This window comes from Pelophylax lessonae (genome assembly GCF_965119305.1).
Source record: "Pelophylax lessonae genome assembly, chromosome: 3".
Lineage (NCBI taxonomy): Eukaryota > Metazoa > Chordata > Amphibia > Anura > Ranidae > Pelophylax > Pelophylax lessonae.
Genome location: NC_138770.1, coordinates 561,059,609 through 561,078,587, shown reverse-complemented (window position 1 = coordinate 561,078,587; position 18,979 = coordinate 561,059,609). Strand labels below are relative to the sequence as shown.

The 18,979-nt window shown below is 43.3% G+C and overlaps 1 protein-coding gene across 4 annotated transcripts in view; it reads right to left on the bottom strand.

Moving 5' to 3' along the window:
- KAT14 (lysine acetyltransferase 14) overlaps window positions 1-18,979 on the bottom strand; it is a gene marked incomplete at its 5' end in the record, with an annotated part of 56,734 nt that overhangs the window by 7,388 nt on the left and 30,367 nt on the right. For 2 of the 4 annotated variants that reach the window (XM_082252299.1, XM_082252300.1), the window contains 5 exons: window positions 1,314-1,504; window positions 3,964-4,139; window positions 5,323-5,459; window positions 16,842-17,383; window positions 18,526-18,945. In XM_082252299.1, the coding sequence (XP_082108425.1) occupies window positions 1,314-1,504; window positions 3,964-4,139; window positions 5,323-5,459; window positions 16,842-17,383; window positions 18,526-18,945 (1,466 nt within the window). The remainder of the gene's footprint in view (window positions 1-1,313; window positions 1,505-3,963; window positions 4,140-5,322; window positions 5,460-16,841; window positions 17,384-18,525; window positions 18,946-18,979) is intronic. The other 2 variants (XM_082252301.1, XM_082252302.1) reach the window with 1 other exon arrangement.

The window sequence follows — 18,979 nt, the reverse complement described above, 5'->3', positions numbered from 1 at the left end:
TCAGTCTGCACCCCCACAAACACCGAAGTGACACAGGGAAGGGGACCCCCAAAAACACACAGCACCGCATGTACAAGCGATCCCCGCAGGGACCGCATCAGGGAGTCACACAGGCACAGACATGGGGAACACACACCAACACAGACTGCCACCCCAGACAGAGGCCCCACACAGAAGTACTTACCTGTACCCGATGGTGTAGGGAGCCTCTCAGAAATGGAAAGCCGCTGTCCTCATCTGACGGGGAATGCTGTTAGCCAGGGACATTGCACTGCAGGATCGCAGATGCGTCCAGTGAGGTAGCCACCTCACGGCTGCATCCCTGCTGCGAACAGGGATGGATCGTTCATAATGCTAGGGCGAACCATAGCTGAACGCTCGATGGCGGGGGCTGGGGGTCCATCTGACCCTCTGCCTTGGAGACCCAGGGCGGCCAGTCCGAATCCCAGCACCGCATGAATCCATCTTCTTCCAAAGAGTCGACTAAAACTAAAGCTGACAAAATAAACAGCTAGTAAAGTAAGAAAAAACTGACATTTTCAAAGAAAATCAAATAAAAGATTAGATAGGCTGAGACTGTAGCCCCAGCACAGGGAAGCCTAACTACTCCTGACGCTAGGCAGATTAAAACTGAGTTGGGAGTGATCACTGCAGGGGGGTATTGACCAGATGGGACAGCCCCCATGGGTGTGTATATGCAAATGCCTTTTGTTTTTGACTAAGTCTATATGCCTAGCTACTCCTGCGGAGCGGAAGTCAATACCCAACAGTGAGGACTTAGAGGAGGCGGCTACTGTCGGAGGACGTAAGAGAAATAGGAGTTTCACTTTTTGAACTGAATTACTGAAATAAACTTTTTGATGATTTTCTAATTTTAGGCGATGCACCTGTATATGCAAACTGGATGTGTTTTGAACCGCATCCGATTCACATAACATGTGAACCAGACTGGCTTTGAATGGAGCTGGTTCACAAAGACCTGGGCTGTTTGCAGTGCATATTAATAAAAAGGGTCCTGTGCATTTTTTTGCAGTCTGGTTCAGTTGTGATTTAGGTTTCAAATTCACACCTGAACCGCTGAATAGAAACTGCACCAGAATCTGCACAAAAACTGGCCCCACATATATGTGTACCCAGCCTAAAAGGAAAAATACACAAAGCACATTTCCTGACAACGTGTATGCCAATTTGTGGAGAACACCTTTAAATTTGTTTGAGCTAACAAGACGGTTCCTTTCAATAGCACAAAGAAACCAACATGACACCCCGTAAAAGGTCTATGGAATTGTAAGTTAGCACTAATTGCTGGTTACCTGAATTAGATGGTAAATCATAAATGTGGCAATTCCAGATCGCCTCCACTCTGGATGGACAAACAGAAATGAAATGTATGCCTCGTTATACTTCACATCGGGCACCATAAAGCCAAAGGCAACAACAACCTTCTTGTACAGAACCACCACACTGAAATCCGGATACTGGAGACATTCAGAGACATCAATGCCTGGACACAAGAAAAGAAAAAAAATTAACACTGTCACTGCTACTGACTTCATAACAGACAAAATAAACAGGTCACTCTTTTCATATCCATACAAGTCTGATATTCCCACTGGTGTGACCCAGCACTCTGTAGAATATTAACCTTTCAAATACAGACTTATCAAGCAGAACAGAAAACACTCGTTCATGAAAGATCATGGCAAGAGCTACCACACTAAACTGAATGTGATCACTCCTCCCATATCTACAGACTACACCTGTGTTTTCTGGTCATTGGGCAAACCTTTCACAATACAGACAACTACTTTCTTTACCAACAGATGGACCCTGTGCAAAGATTCTTTAATGAACACAGGTCATTACTGAAATACAAAAGTTGCCCTTTCTGACCTCCTTCTGGAGAGGTTTTTTTCCCTGTAAGCTGTAGGCCTCTTTTGTGATGGACGTGGGTTTTAGATCCCTGCCCTTCTCACTAACTCGTGACAAAGGAAAAGCCAATCTCACACAAGCTGTCACTTGGCTAATTAAGCAATTAACCCCATTAACTGCCACCACCGGCTCCGGGAAACTTGTAATTTTAGAAATACCAATTATGATTTTAGAATAATCGTCTGTAACACACACTGTCACCACAGACAGGTATGTTCATAGGATTTATCCTATACAGTAGCACTCTTAAAGAGAGAGGTTCTCTTAGCTTGCATTAAGAGCTTAGGGACAAGGTTAACACTTTTCAAAATAAGATTATAATAAGGAAAAGGTCAAAGTCGGTGAAAATAAAATATTTACAGAAAAAAGGTGTTTTAAACAAATAGAGACATAATTCAGCAATAGAAAAATAATGTAGAATTGAGGAGGAAGAATACTTGCAGTTCTGGGTGTTATCAGAGTTCAGTCAGCGAGCCAGGTGTTATTGGTTCTCAAACTTGACAGATCTTCCTGCTTGGATGGTACCATGAGAACACTCAACTGGTTAGGCATCTCCCTTTTTGTCTGGGATCAAAGGGGTGTTGACTGATGCCTCTGACCAATAAAAACGGAGTGTCCATAGGCTGGGTTTATGACAATATCAGGTCCCTCCTCTTCAGACAGTTTTATACCACTATTCATATCTTCCAATATGTACCAGTTGCATTCTTGAAACTGATAGATTATTGTTCAGCATTGAATTTTGCATCCAGGGATACTAAACACAGGGCAGCTCAGATAAACTTGTCATCCAGGGAATATCTGACAGCTATCCTTCCATCTATATGTGCTATATATAATTATTATTGTGTCATGTTCCTGTCTGAGTTTATGAATCGTGGGTAGATTTGTTATCTTCTGAATTGGGCAGAGCTCTCCGATTGCCTTTTACTATCCCCATTAGTTCTGGGTATCCTTAATAGATTTGGTCATAGTTTTACAATAGGCCTGGACAGCAGAAACAGACATCCTGCCAGGACTCAATTAGCTGTTTACAGCTCTGCAAAGGCCTAAGCGCTGGTTTCTGAGGTCTCGGAGTTGAGATAACGGCTCTTTTGAAGTGTAAAACCTATGCATTCCATGAAATAAAGGAGGGAGGGGGGGGGGGTAATCACTGCAGCAATGTGTACTGTTCTGCAAGACTGTCATGGCTGATCTATGATAACTGAACAACATGGCCACTTGTTACAGCTTTCCGTGTGTCCAGTAGCGATATCATTACACCTTTCACACGGGCACCTTCAGTAAGCGGAATCTGCTTGCTCAGTGGAGGATCTCCCTGCTGATCCCCGCTGAGCAGACGGATGACAGGTCCACACAATCCCTCTCTCCTCTATGGGGCAATCATATGGAAATGGTTCGCCTGCCCATTTCCATCCGATCCGCCAGGGTAATGGAGAATAGGACCACCATCCGTCTGTTTTTGGCGGACAGGATCGGATGGCAGCAGGTGTCAGCTGACACGTTCCATAGGAGGACAATGCAGGGTCCAAACAAGTAGGCCTGAAAAACTGACAGGAGGAACTGATCGGACAGCCTGTGTGAAAGAGGCCTAAATGAGATGTATATCCTGCCAAAACATATATTTTTTTAGTATAGAAAAGGGGGGGGGGGGTCCAAACACCTTTTACAGCTAGCCTGGGACCCAAAGAAAAATTCTCAAAAAAAGTAGTGAAGGTTCAAGCCCAATCAGCTTTTTATTGCCGCCTGTGTCCACGTTGCAGAATATCCCTCGCTTCCCTTTTGGGGAAATGGTTTTCATCAAGGTAGAAAGCGCAGGGAAACTCTCCAACAGAGAAAGTAGTAAAAACCCAACATGAGTTCTAATCCTTTCCCACTCTACCCAAACAAAAAAGAAAAAAAAAAAGCTTTATCTGAATATACACTTGAAATTTACAACCTCAACCACCATATTTCTTAGTCGTGTAAGATGTGCACATGCAAGATGCTGTATGGGAAAAGTAAAACGGACACACCAACTTGTAGTCTTACCTGGCCAGAAAAATTGCTGACATATGGCGTTGATGGTGGGGATGTGGACAGGGCGGACATAGCAATAGTCTATGGGAGATTCAGGTTCCGGTACCCAGTCAGGATCATTTCTATGGCCGTGCGCTCGGATCTGAGACAACAGCTGCAGCCTGTAAGGTCTGGTCTCATAGTCTCGCCTAGGAAAAGGAGGAATAATGACCTGTTAGGAAAGCTCTTCACCAACTGAAGGAGTCAGAAGCAGCCCAGACTGCGGGATACATGGTTATTTTACCTGACTCTTCACAAGTATGTTAGATTACATGAAGAATAAGCATGAGAATGTACAAATTGGTACATTATTTAAATAACTTTTACTAACAAAAGAGGGAAGGCGATAAACCGAGAAAAGAAAAAATGTGCTGTCTTAAAGCCTATGAGAAAAAGGGCTAACTGCACCAAAAATGCACAATTAAACATAAAACAAGTTCCTTAAAGTGCAACTTCAGACAAAAATAGGGTTTTTTGTACTCACCATAGAATCCTTTTCTTGGAGTCCATTAAACGACACATAGGGGTTGATTTACTAAATGCAAACAGACTGTGCACTTTGCAAAGTGCAGTTGCTCCAGAGCTTAGTAAATGAGGTAAAACTTCACTTTACAAAGATCACCCAATCACGTGCAAGGAAAATGAAAGAAACAGCATTTTGCTTGTATATGATTGGATGATGGAAGTCAGTAGAACTTCTGCTCAATTACTAAGCTCTGGAGCAACTGCACTTTGCAAAGTGCACGGCTCGCGGGAGCGTTTTCCTTCAGCTTATATGCTGGTAATCCCTAGTGCCAGGGGGTAGGCACTATGCAATATAAGCAGCCATTTACTGTTTTTTATTACCGGTAGTCTATTTTAATAAACTCTATCACGCTATTGTCTCCCCTTTCTCTTGCTTTAATGCTGAGAGGTGCCAAACAGGACTCAAGACCCAACCACACAGGTGCTATTTGACCCTCTTTTTAGTTAAAGGGGTCTTGGGTTCTCTGATGAGTGGACATCCAACTGAGCACTTCTGGGTGATTAGGAATATATTCCAAGCTGGTGATGGTCTCCCACAATTTACCAGATTAAAGACTTTTTAACATAGAAGAAATGATGAATTGTTTTAAAAGGACATTTCAAGTTTTGTACATTTCTATTGTATTGCACAGTTCATTTAGTGTTTATAGTCACAGCACATTGTATTGTATTACACGGTTTATGATTTGGCACCTATGTTTTTTTGCACCACAGTGTATATACGTTAATTAACTATTTAAGTATTAACCCATTACAAGCACCCCCTCACATATATACCCAATGAAGATATAGTGTCTGAGAGCTTACCTTATATATGGCTTTAGAACCCGAGCAGTGTAGGGACTCACTATGCTAAGATCCGCAAGTTTGTCTTCAGCTACACCAAGACGACACAAAAAACTTGCCGTGGAATATTGTAATCCTCTTCGGACTGGCACAGCACACTATCAATTAAGACAAAATGCACACATGAAAAGAAGAACATGGACTGACTGCAGCTGACTTATTTTTGACCATTTTGTCAAATGCTGTGACTTTCAGGGCTTCTATATGCAGCCAGGAATGAGAAAGAAATATAAAGATGGATTTGAAGAATACTCATCTTTATAGCACGACTCTGGATAAAATGAGAATCACTATTTTTTTGCTTAGAATAAAGATCACGGGGTTGGACTGAGCTCATCCTAAAATATTGCGCCCACTTGAGACTGTTTGTGATCACAATCAGAATGCCTGTAATTTAAATGGCAATTGCAAGTTGTCTACTTTTTAATAAAGTTACAAATTTTGGATGGTATGGTGGCATTTCCTAGAAAGCTTCTAAAATGGCAGATAAATAGCCTTTTAAGACAAAATGGTAGATTCTTTGGTACTACAGAGACCACGACAGTCAAAGCTGCGCACTTGAGGCCCCCACCTTCTCCCTTATATTTTCCTCTCCAGCCTTCCAAGAACTAGTGAGAATACAGATAATGAGAATACAGATAAGCGTGAAGACCAAGGCCAGGGATGTAATTGCTACACAAAGATGTGCAGGAAACATCGGGAGGGGGAGGATATGCATTGTATTACTGCCAAGCTATTTAGGGAAATATGTATCTGTGACGTAACTGCTGTTTCATATATGTGATCTACATGCTTTTACACTCACTTAGCAAGCGGGCATGAGCCGGGCTAAGCTATTTTCGCTGGCGAATAAAAAGGTTTGATTCCGAAGCCCGAGTCCAAGAAATTCATTCTGGGTTTCAATTTATTTGCTGCAACAGTATTACACTATGTGGAGCTTTTTTGTTTTTTGGAGCACCTGAGAGATCGGAGGAGAGACAGAATACCAAGGGTCGTTTTAACAAGGCTTAATAACCTATTGCTCGTACGACTCTTTTCCATCGGCATTAAGAGTTCACTATCTCTGGTAAGCGCTCACGATTTTTCCTTTCGGTGATTGATTCACTGGCGGTAATCCTCCTTTCATTTTGGAACACAGAATATTTTCCTTTCACGCACAAATTCACTTTCCGAGTTGGACATTATATATTCACAATTTTTGGGACTATTGCACTGTTATACATTCTACTGACATTTTGAGTTATATGAAAATATACATTGTCATACTTTGCTATACTGCACAGCTTTGCACGATGCACTTTAGTGTTTTTTTCTAATTATAACTTTTTATGATTAAAATGCAATTAAGTGATACCATGCATGTTGGATCAATCGGACTTGTTTCCATGTTTTCCGCGCGGCACTGTTTTTGTTTTTTAGAATAAAGATCACAATATTCGGCATAAAATCTTTTCCATTATACAAAAAAAATTGGGCTAACTTTACGGTTTAGTTTTCTTTTTCATTCATTCCCAAAAAGCTGCGTTTGAAAGATTTCTGTACAAATACAGTGTGACATAAAATATTGCAACAATCGCCATTTTATTCTCTAGGGCAAGGGTCCTCAAACTATGGCCCTCCAGCTGTTCAGGAACTACAATTCCCATCATGCCTAGTCATGTCTGTGAATGTCAGAGTTTTACAATGCCTCATGGGATGTGTAGTTCCACAACAGCTGGAGGGCTGTAGTTAGAGGATCCCTGCTCTAGGGCTTCTGCTAAAATATAGAATATATATATATATATTTTTGGGGTTCAAATTAATTTTTCAAGCAAAAAATACTTATTTTAACTTGAAAGCAACAAGTGTCAGAAAAAGACAGTCTTTAACCACTTACCGCAAAGTAACGTATATTTACGTCAGCAAACTTTGTGGTGTTATACCGGGGTGATGCCTCTAGCTAGCTTTAGCTAACTAAAAGCATCACCCTGGTACCATTGTTAAGAGCCGGCGGTCGGCTTTCCGGCGGTAACGACCGATGCGGCTCGGAAGCCACTCGATCGATACCCCGGCGAGCAGGAGGGGACACCCCCCTCCCACCGCCTTCCGTGGCTTTGCCCAGGTCTCCGTCCCACTGGGAGACCCGAGCACCCAGCCGGCACGTCCGCTGGCTGGATGGAGTCCGGCTTTGATTGGGTCTCCGATGACGTATCCCGGAGGCAGCGTCCATGACGTCACGTACGGGTTGCTCTGGTGCTAAAGGCGGCAGATTCAAAAAACAAGTGTATTCAGAAATGCCGTTTTCGGCATTTTGAATACATGGAAGTGCAGTGGAGGGGTCTGGGGTCTTTTAGACCCTCGATCCCTCCATAAAGAGTACCTGTCACTGCATATTGCTGTCACAAGGGATGTTTACATTGCTTGTGACAGCAATAAAAGTGATCAGATTTTTATTTTTAAAAAACCTGTGATAAAGTAAAAAAAATAAATAAATAAAATAGGAAAAAATTTTTTTTTTAGCCGCCCCTGTCGCCGTTAGCTCGCACACAAAAGAAAACGTATATGGAAGTCGAGCCGCAAATTAAATCACTGTTCAAACCACACATGTGAGGTATCGCCGCGATCGCCAGAGCGTGAGTAATAATTAAAAAAAAGAGCTACACTCTAACTCTAAACTGGTAACCGTTAAAGTTGAGATTTCTATTGACCGTAGTTTGTCGCCATTCCACGGGTGTGCGCAATTTTAAACCGTAACATGTTGGGTATCTATTTACTCGGCGTGACATCTTTCACAATATATTAAAAAATGGGCTAACTTTACGGTTTTGTTTTTTTTATAAATGCAGTGAAATGTGATTTTTCAAAATTTTTCCAAAAAAATGGCATTTTAAAGACCGCTGCGCAAATAACGCGTGACAAAAAATATTGCTAAAAAAATATATATAATGTTTGGGGGTTCTAAGTAGTTTTCTAGGAAAAAATACTGATTTTAATTTGTAAACAAAAAGTGTCTGAAATAGGCCTGGGGCTTAAAGCGGAGTTCCACCCTGGATTTTTTTTTTTAATACCCCCGGGACAGTCAGGGCTAGTACATTCCACAATGGCTAGCCTCTGATCTGTCCCGGGTTGCACTTACCTGTTAGGACAAATACTTACCTTGCAAACGTCTTGTCCAGCGCTGCCATCTCAGATGTGGGCAGCTTGAAGCCAGCGAGATCCCCTTCGGCGTCTTCTTCCGCCTTCTTTGGTCCCACGATGCTCTGCGCCGGCCCCGACGTCACTTCCGGGTCGCGCGCGTCATCCCTCTACAGCTTCTGGGCATGCCCAGAAGCTGTTTAGAAGGGGATGACGCGCGCGACCCGGAACTGACGTCGGGGCCGGTGCAGGCGCAATGATTCCTGGGAGCTATGACGTTCAGCTCCCAGGAATCATTGCAGAGCCAGGAAGTGACGACGGGCCGCGGCCGAGGAAGGAGGAAGAAGGAAGTAAGGTAAGTATATTTTCTTCGCTACGAGGTAAGTAAAAAAAAAAAAAAATGTGCGATTATCCATTTCTTTTTCAGGTGACCCGGAGCGAGAAGATGGAGGTAAGTATAAAAATAGGGTGGAACTCCAATTTAAGTGGTTAAGAGGTTAAACTGCCCTCACTCACAGATGGAAGTTCATTCCTCTGATCTAAAAAGAACAAAATGATACATTGTAAAACATTGTGTTTGTAGTTATCTCACAGTCTTGGCAATGTTGATAAACATTTTCTGGAGGCTTTTTTTTTTTTTTGACAGCGGTGAGTGAGCAGAGAACAGCTCTGTAAGAATTGGGAACATGCTGGTTGTTTTAGCTCAGGATTTTTTTAACGATTAATCGTGCAGCTCTACATCTTTATAGAACCTCATCCTCACGATTACGATTTTTTTGTTTATAGCGCAAAAAATAAAAACCGCAGAGGTGATCAAATACCACCAAAAGAAATCTCTATTTGTGGGAAAAAAGGACATCAATCTTTTTTTCGGTAAAGCACAGCCATGCAATTGTCAGTTAAAAATAATGCAGTGCCGTATTGCAAAAAATGGCCTGGTTATTACAGCGGAGTTCCACTCAAAAGTGGAACTTCCGCTTATCTGTCTCCCCTCCCCCCTTCTAGTGCCACAATTGACACCTTTCAGGGGGGAGTGGGTACCTGTTTTCAGCACCCTACTCCTCCCTCTGCTTTGTTGCCAATTACCGAGCACAGCGCACTTCGCGCATGCGCAGTAGGGACCCAGCCATGAAGCTGCAAGGCTTCACTGCCGGGTTCCCTTACCGGCAATGGCGGCGGCAGCACCCGACATCCAATGAAAACATTGGCTGCGGTGCCGATATCACTGGACTCCAGGACAGGTAAGTATCCTAATATTAAAAGTCAGCAGCTACAAGGCTCTGCCCACACAGCAGCATGCCCACACATGCGTTCACAGAGTTGTGTGAATGGCTGCAACAAACGGCTTGTAGTTCTTAATGAATGAGGAGGTGGCTGGTGAGCACTCTTGTAGTTCATTAACACTTCTTACAGAAAGCCTGTACAGGCTGAAAGCTGTAGACAGTGTCTGCAGGTGCTCGACGTTGCACAAGCGATCTGCTGATCATGGGCGCAATGCCCTGTAGGCTCCCTAAAAAAAAAAAATGCACATTTTTTTACCTGCAAAAAATATTTTTTTTTTTTTTTTTTTTTTTACAGGGTGAACCTAGCCTCTAACACAGGGGTCTTCAAACTATGGCCCTCCAGTTGTTCAGGAACTACAATTCCCATCATGCCTTGTCATGTCTGTGAATGTCAGAGTTTTACAATGCCTCATGGGATGTGTAGTTCTGCAACAGCTGGAGGGCCGTAGTTTGAGGATCCCTGCTCTAACAACTGTGCATACAGGTCCCTCTCAAAAAATTAGCATATTGTGATAAAGTTCATTTTTTTCTGTAATGTACTGATAAACATTAGACTTTCATATATTTTAGATTACACACAACTGAAGTAGTGCAAGCCTTTTATTGTTTTAATATTGATGATTTTGGCATACAGCTCATGAAAAACCAAAATTCCTATCTCAAAAAATTAGCATATCATGAAAAGGTTCTCTAAACGAGCTATTGACCTAATCATCTGAATCAACTAATTAACTCTAATCACCTGCAAAAGATTCCTGAGGCTTTTAAAAACTCCCAACCTGGTTCATTACTCAAAACCGCAATCATGGGTAAGACTGCCGACCTGCCTGCTGTCCAGAAGGCCATCATTGACACCCTCAAGCAAGAGGGTAAGACACAGAAATAAATTTTTGAACGAATAGGCTGTTCCCAGAGTGCTGTATCAAGGCACCTCAGTGGGAAGTCTGTGGGAAGGAAAAAGTGTGGCAGAAAACGCTGCACAACGAGAAGAGGTGACCGGACCCTGAGGAAGATTGTGGAGAAGGACCGATTCCAGACCTTGGGGGACCTGCGGAAGCAGTGGACTGAGTCTGGAGTAGAAACATCTAGAGCCACCGTGTACAGGCGTGTGCAGGAAAGGGGCTACAGGTGCCGCATTCCCCAGGTCAAGCCACTTTTGAACCAGAAACAGCGGCAGAAGCGCCTGACCTGGGCTACAGAGAAGCAGCACTGGACTGTTGCTCAGTGGTCCAAAGTACTTTTTTCGGATGAAAGCAAATTTTGCATGTCATTCAGAAATCAAGGTGCCAGAGTCTGGAGGAAGACTGGGGAGAGGGAAATGCCAAAATGCCTGAAGTCCAGTGTCAAGTACCCACAGTCATTGATGGTCTGGGGTGCCATGTCAGCTGCTGGTGTTGGTCCACTGTGTTTTATCAAGGGCAGGGTCAATGCAGCTAGCTATCAGGAGATTTTGGAGCACTTCATGCTTCCATCTGCTGAAAAGCTTTATGGAGATGAAGATTTCATTTTTCAGCACGACCTGGCACCTGCTCACAGTGCCAAAACCACTGGTAAATGGTTTACTGACCATGGTATTACTGTGCTCAATTGGCCTTGGCCTGCCAACTCTCCTGACCTGAACCCCATAGAGAATCTGTGGGATGTTGTGAAGAGAAAGTTGAGAGACGCAAGACCCAACACTCTGGATGAGCTCAAGGCCGCTATCGAAGCATCCTGGGCCTCCATAATACCTCAGCAGTGCCACAGGCTGATTGCCTCCATGCCACGCCGCATTGAAGCAGTCATTTCTGCAAAAGGATTCCCGACCAAGTATTGAGTGCATAACTGAACATAATTATTTGAAGGTTGACTTTTTTTGTATTAAAAACACTTTTCTTTTATTGGTCGGATGAAATATGCTAATTTTTTGAGATAGGAATTTTGGTTTTTCATGAGCTGTATGCCAAAATCATCAATATTAAAGAGGAAGTAAACCCTCCTCAGGAAGTTGTACCTATAGGTAAGCCTATGATAAGGCTTACCTATAGGTAGTGTAAATATCTCCTAAACATGCACCGTTTAGGAGATATTTACCTTTAATGCAGCCAGTGACGTCACTGGCACATGCGCTCTGAAGGAACGGCTGATCGTGCCGTTCCTTCAGAGCCCCGTGCCGTGACCGTCGGCTCCCGCGCGCGTGCGCAGGAGTGACGTCACCGCGGCTCCGGCCAATCAGATGGCCGGATGCCGCGATCCCGGAAGACGGGCGACTGAACATGTCGCTTGTCATACAGGTAAGAGAGCGGCATGGCGGGGGCTCGTTCTAAGGTAAGTATTTCATAATGAGCTAGTATGCGATGCATACTAGCTCATTATGTCTTTCTCTTGCAGGTTGCAAAAGAAAAAAAAAAAAACTTTTAACGAGTTTACAACCTCTTTAAAACAATAAAAGGCTTGCACTACTTCAGTTGTGTGTAATGAATCTAAAATATATGAAAGTCTAATGTTTATCAGTACATTACAGAAAATAATGAACTTTATCACAATATGCTAATTTTTTGAGAGGGACCTGTATGTGTGAATTGGCCCCTAAACTTTCAGGAGTGAAAGGCACTTTTAGGCCCCTTTCACACTTGTGCGACCTAAAAGTCACACGATTTTACAGCGATTTTGACTGGACTCGAAGCAAAGCCTATGTCTATGGACCTCAAAACGCATTAAAATTGGCCCAAAATAGTGCAGGGACTACTATGAAGTCGTTGCGACTTCAAGTCGTACAGATATGAACTGTAATCATTTGAAATCATGGAGTACGACTTGTCATAGTTACATAGTTAGTCAGGTTGAAAAAAAGACAAGTCCATCTGGCTCAACCGATAAAAAACAAAAAAAAAAAAATCAGTAAAAGAAAACTCAATCAAACAATCCCATAAACACAATCCTATACCTGCAGTTGATCCAGAGGAAGGTGAAAAGATCCCAGCAAAGCATGATCCAATTTGCTACAGCAGGGAAAAAAAATTTCTTCCTGATACCCCGAGAGGCAAACGGATATTCCCTGGATCAACTTTACCTATAAATATTAGTACCCATTTATAATAAGTCCACCCAGGAAAGAATCCAGGCCTTTTTTAAAGAGGAAGTAAAGTCCCCCCAAAAAAAAAAAAAAACGAGAAAAAAAAGCCCTGTAAAGAGAAAGGCATAATGAGCTAGTATGCATCGCATACTAGCTCATTATGTAGTACTTACCTTAAAACGAAGCCCCCGCCATGCCGCCACCTCAGCGACAGGACGGCGACATGTCCGGCCATCCTGCTTCCAGGTTCGCGTCCTCCGGCCATCTGATTGGCCGGAGGCGCGATTACATCACTCCCGCGCCTGCGCGCGGGAGCCGCCGTTCACGGCACTGAGCTCTGAAGGAACGGCACGGGTGACAATGACGTCATCGGCAGTATGCACTGTAAATATCTCCTTAACGGTGCAAGTTTGGGAGATATTTATAGCACCTATAGGTAAGCCTTAATATAGGCTTACCTATAGGTAAAAGTTTGTGAGGTGGGTTTACAACCTCTTTAAAGCATCTAGTCATGCAACTTTGAAAGTTCTAAATAATCAGCGCATGTTTCTATCCCTTTCCAGTTGACTAAAACGTATGCTCAGTATGTAAAAGGTGCTGATATACCACATAAATCTGAGATCTCAGTTCATAAGCATCATAATAAAATTATGGAAGAAATCATGGAAAAAAATCTTAAGTGCAATATACGCTGTGCAAAAAAAAGGAAAAGTGCAAATTTGTTAGCAGAAAAAAATCTTAAATGCTACATAAAAAATGTATAAAAACTGTCATATATAAATCTTTTAAAAAAAAATTCTAACGTGATAAAAATAATAAAAATATATATCACTAGACCCATATGTGAATACCAATAAAAATTGTCAATTAATATAAAAAATGCTAAAAAACAGTCAGTGATTCAAGTCCCAAAGTGCAGAAAGTGACAAAATAAATATGCGATTCACTCAATGCTATATCTTCTGTGTCAACTCGTGTAAGACACCCAATGTGCTCCTTCCACCGTATCCCCCCAAACTGACTCACCAGATAGGAAGCTGGTCAAATTATAAACCAGCAATCACACTTCAACTATAAATATTCTCCAGCAGGTCAGTCTAAAATCCACAGGTGGATCTTCCCACTCTGTCCATGGAGCTTACAATCTCAGGGATATGTCAGGTAGGTTTTAAGAAAAGAGAAGGAAGGATCCCATAGAGTAAGGCCCCGTTCACATAGGGGCGATGCTACTTTGCACCGCGACCTCCGAGGTCGCGGTGCGAGCAGTGCGTCGCGACCTCGGAGCGGCCGCCACGGACTTCATAACATTGAAGTCTATGGCAGTCGCCTCCTGGTCGCCCCAAAGAAGCTCCGGACCCTTTTTCTAAGTCGGAGCGACTTGTGTCGCTCCTATTAGAACGGGTCCGCAGCTTCCCTATGGGAGGCGACCTACGGCGACCTGTGAGGCGACCAGGTCGCCTCACAGGTCGCCTTAGTGTGAACGGGGGCTAATTCCGTAAAATTTAAATTATTTATTTAAAACATGATAATACACACTCACATTCCTGTGTGTCAACCCAACACTGGGGTGATTCGCGTGTCAATCCTTCACTGGAACTGCACTCCAAAGATGCACTCTAGCCTAGTGGCTACATTTTCTACTAGTCCGGCTCTTAAGTTGTGCGACTGAGTGCAGCTTTGATCCAAGTTTACACTCTCTGGATCAAAGGTCGCATCAAAGTAGTGCAGGCACCTTTTCAAAGTCGCTGATTTTCAACGTCACATAGATGGGAATGGGTGCCAGTGAAATCAATGGCCTGTGACTTGACACAAAGTCGCATGACAAGTCACACTAGTGGAAACAGAGCCTAAAACTCTCTGCTCATATGTAATGAGCAATAGAAGTGACCCCCCCCCCCCCCCCCTCTCTCTCAGGAAAAAGCTGCTAGCCTAAACGAGGCAATGAAGACAGGAAATAATGTTCTGTGAAGAATAGGATTGGGGGGGGGGGGGGTGTGGCTGGGCAGGTCTAGGCATGCCTGCCTAAGAAAGACCGACAACCTTTTCAGGAAGTGAAGGACAGCTTAGCAAATTCAGATAAAAGAGAGATAGCGTTGTCGGTGAAGAACAGGAAGAAGTTGTTTGTCTAGTTTAGATAAGACTTTCTAAGCTACACAAACAGCTAGCCAGAAAATGAATAATATCAAATATAAAAAGATATTTAACATACTATTAGAAAAAAAATCATTTTTTGACTGGAGTTTCCCTTTAAGCTTGCATGAGCTTTCATTCTCCCCTGATCCTCTGTTTGGACAGTGCTGATTGGACCTGTGATGATCACATGCACTCTCCCAAGAGACAAAAATGCTCTCAAACTGAGCATGTGTAGCTTGACTCCTAATGCTCTGTTCAATCAGGAGATGGGTTGGAGTCAGTAAAAGAAGGGGAGGATCAGAGAGACACACAGCCTTTATACACAATGCAGAGGATTAACCCCTTAGGTTCCACAATGAGTATGACAAGCATGCTTTACTGCATATACCGACTAATTTTACTGTTGTGGGTTTAGCAAGGGTCCTTTTACACGGCTCCGCTCGGTGGACTCCGCTTTGCCCAGCAGGGATCGATCCACTGATCCCCGCTGAGCAGGCGGATGACAGCTCCGTCTCCGCTTACCCCACTCTCCTCTATGGGAGATCGGATGAAAACAGACCGCATGTCTGTTTTCATCCGATCCGATTCTCCAGACGGATGGAAAATAGGATTTCCATCCGTCTGGATTTTAAGGACAGGATCAGATCGCAGAGCAGCAGGTGTCACCTCTGACATCTGCCGCTCCATAGGGGTGCATGAAGCATCTGATCAGGTCCGCCTGAAAAACTGACAGGTGGACCTGTTCGGAAAGCCTGTGTGAAAGGGGCCTAAAGCCTTGTACACACACGTCGAAATTCGCCCGGGAATTTTCGTCCGACGACCGATCTGCCGATTTTCGGATTGTTAGTATGATGCTTCCAACAAACCAACTCCGACTTTTCGGCCGGAAAAATCCTGATGTGCAGGCTATAAAATTTTTGTCCACCGTCAAAACACGTCCAATTTTCGTGCAGTCAGTACAGATTTCGATGGGGAAAAATCTTAAGAGCAAGACTGGGCATGCTCAGAGAAGAAAGAACACAAATAAAGCAATCCAACACATGACATCACTTCTGAAGTAGAATTTTGTCGTGCGGGAAAATTCGTGTGCAGTCTAGGCACATTCTAACCAACAAAACACCACTCTGGACAAAAGACGGACGACCGGTCGGCGGAAATTCGTTGCGTGTGTAGTAGGCTTAACACTTTGAGGAACAAATTTCCACACCTGGAATTCTTCTTTTAAGAGACCCTGTCACCAAAAAAAAAAAAAAAAAAAAACACAAAATCAAATTTTTTAAATACTTACTTTTTTAATGTTTTTTTCTTTCCATAGCGTTTTTTTTTTTTTTTTTTTCTATTTGCAATATGCTTTTGAGCTTGCTAGAAAATTTGACTAGTTCCTACCATAGCCCTCTTCTTTTCTGTTAGTGTCTAAAAACTGTCTATGCTGGTCCATCTCCTCCATCCCTTATCTTCAATCCCCTATTTAACCTTTTGTGTAGCTTCTGTTGAAAGAGCAAATGGAAATACTACAGAATTTGGGTTAACAGCTCAGAGTCTGCTGACATCAGATCTAGGTCCTCTCAGAGTGGGGCTCAGGAGCGAGCACAAAAAAGTGCCCCCAGAGCAAGCGGCTAGCAGTTGGGGACACTGGCTGAAGAGGAGGAACCAGGAGCACCAGTGGGGAATCCGCAAAGAGGGGGGACTGGGGCTGCTCTGTGCAAGACCATTGCACAGAGCAGGTAAGTAGAACAGGTTTGTGATTTTAATAAATAAATAAATGAGCCTTTAAATTCCAGCAACCAGCAAATCTATTCGGTTTACACATTTGAGCCTTTTCTAAAATAAGCTCCTGTAAAGCAGACAAATAGTGATAAGTTTTGCAACTTCAGATTAACCTGGATGGAACTTACTTGGTATCTATCCAGTATTCTCATGTCTTTGCTTGTCCGGGTGTACTCTGGACCAGAGGGCCTAGCAACAGAGCCTTCTCTGGCTCCATATACTGCTCCAACCAGTGATAGAGCTGCATTCACTGCCTGGTCCAGGTCAAAAATAGGCAGACCCCTTTCTCGCTTGGCCTTGCGCACTAGCAGTCTTTGCCTGAGTCTCCTGGCCTCTGGAGTCGCAGCTACAGCATTAGGACAAGCCTCAAGGCGTTTTAACAGCAGCTTTTCTTCATACAAGCTTATAGGGTGGTGCTGAGTGCTTCTACTTCTGTCCCTCTCCATCGGTTGTGGTCTTCTCTTGTCCCGCATTCTCTCAATGGACGGACCCCCATGTAGTTCACGCTCTAACCGCTCCATTCTCTCTTCCTCACTCTCTATTTCTTGTTTCACATGGACAGATGACTTGTAGTTCTTTCGACTAATAGGAGTAGAATGAGTAGCATTTGGAGAAGGAAAGTATTCAATGCCAGGATCAATGACACCATCAGCATCCATCTCTTCGTCATCTGAAAAGGGGCCACAAGAAGACAAATGAAAAGTAAAAAAAAAATAGAAGGTGGGGAAAGATTTGAACAACAATGTGCCCTTGCTTGCGTATCTTAAAAATGGAAAATTAGATCTGAAGAACATTTAAAACTCTGGGGCATTATAGAGAATTCCTAAGGCAGAACTCCAGGCAAATTGCTAAATTTACAGGTAAATACATGCATCAACTTTTAAGAGTGCTTCTAAAAGCAATATATATATTTTTTTTTAAAACAACAAACATGTCATACTTACCTGCTCTGTGCAAAGATTTTTCACATAGCAGCTCCGATCCTCTTCATGAGTTCCTTGCCAGCACACCAGCCATCCATGCCAAACTAGTTGCACAGCGCGGCTGGACCCCGCATTCCTCACTGGCTGTGATTGACTGCAGCTGTTTCCACTCACTCCAAATAGGAGGGAGAGAGCCACTGCTCTCATGCACATCACTGGATCGAGATCGGGCTCAGGTAGGTATTTAGGCAGGGGGGAGGAGAAGGTTTTTTACCTTAATGCATAAAATGCATTAGATTAAAATACCTTGTACCTTTAGGAGACACTTTATCTTGCCAGACTACTCCACACTTTGTGTCACCTGTTTTTTTTTTTTGGACCATGACTTAGCAGTGTGAGCTTGCACTCCAATGAGATAGCAGTTGATACAGGATACTGTAAAACCCCAAATAGAAATGGTGGTGTCGCTTTCCTGCCTGCGAAGTTTAGCATTACGGTTGTGCATTATATATGGTGCTTTGGCAAACTAAAAGTCATCATGTTAAGGCTTAGATCTACTTAAAGAAAAGCTCATCTTTGGAAAGCACTGGACCATCTAAGGTCTGAAGCCCAGAAATGACAGAAGCGGTCAAAGAAAGGCTAGAATGACATAAGAAGAATCGATGGAGAGACACAAATTCTTTAGACAAATCAATTTTCTTCACTTCATTATTCAAGCTCCCCAAACAGGCCACAATTTCAGAACTGCTGATTTTGTGTCAGTAGGTAATAAAACACAGCAATTCTCATTGAGGAAATTCTTAGCACGAGACCCATTTTCACTGGTCAGAGGGATCTCCAATATATTTAAGCATGCTATCTACAGAAAAGCCAATTAAGAAGCACTAACCATGGAACAATGCTTGGGGTGGCATGACATCAGGGATTAGATCAGCCTCTGACAGTAGGCTGGGAGTAGCAGAGTGAGATGCTGGTGTTCCAGGAGCTGAAAAATCCAAAGATGGAGAAGGAGAGGGACTAGTCATAGGTGTCCGATCGGAAGAGCTCATGGATGAAAAGTCGATTATTTCCCCCCTCTCTAGCATAAAATCTGGCCTGCGATTCCGGCTTGAAAACTTCACAGGAGTGGATGATGTGCTCCGATCACCAAAGCTGCTGGCCTCCTTCTGTGCTTTCCTGATGTCCTTTGCTTCTTGTGTACGCGATCGCTTCTCTTTGAGCTCCATGGCCATCTCCACTGGGTTCACTCTAGATCTCTTCCGTAGGCCCTCCAATGTAATCACTTGGTCCAGGTTAGACTTGCCAGGTGCTGGAGTAACAAAGCACAACATATCTATGACATA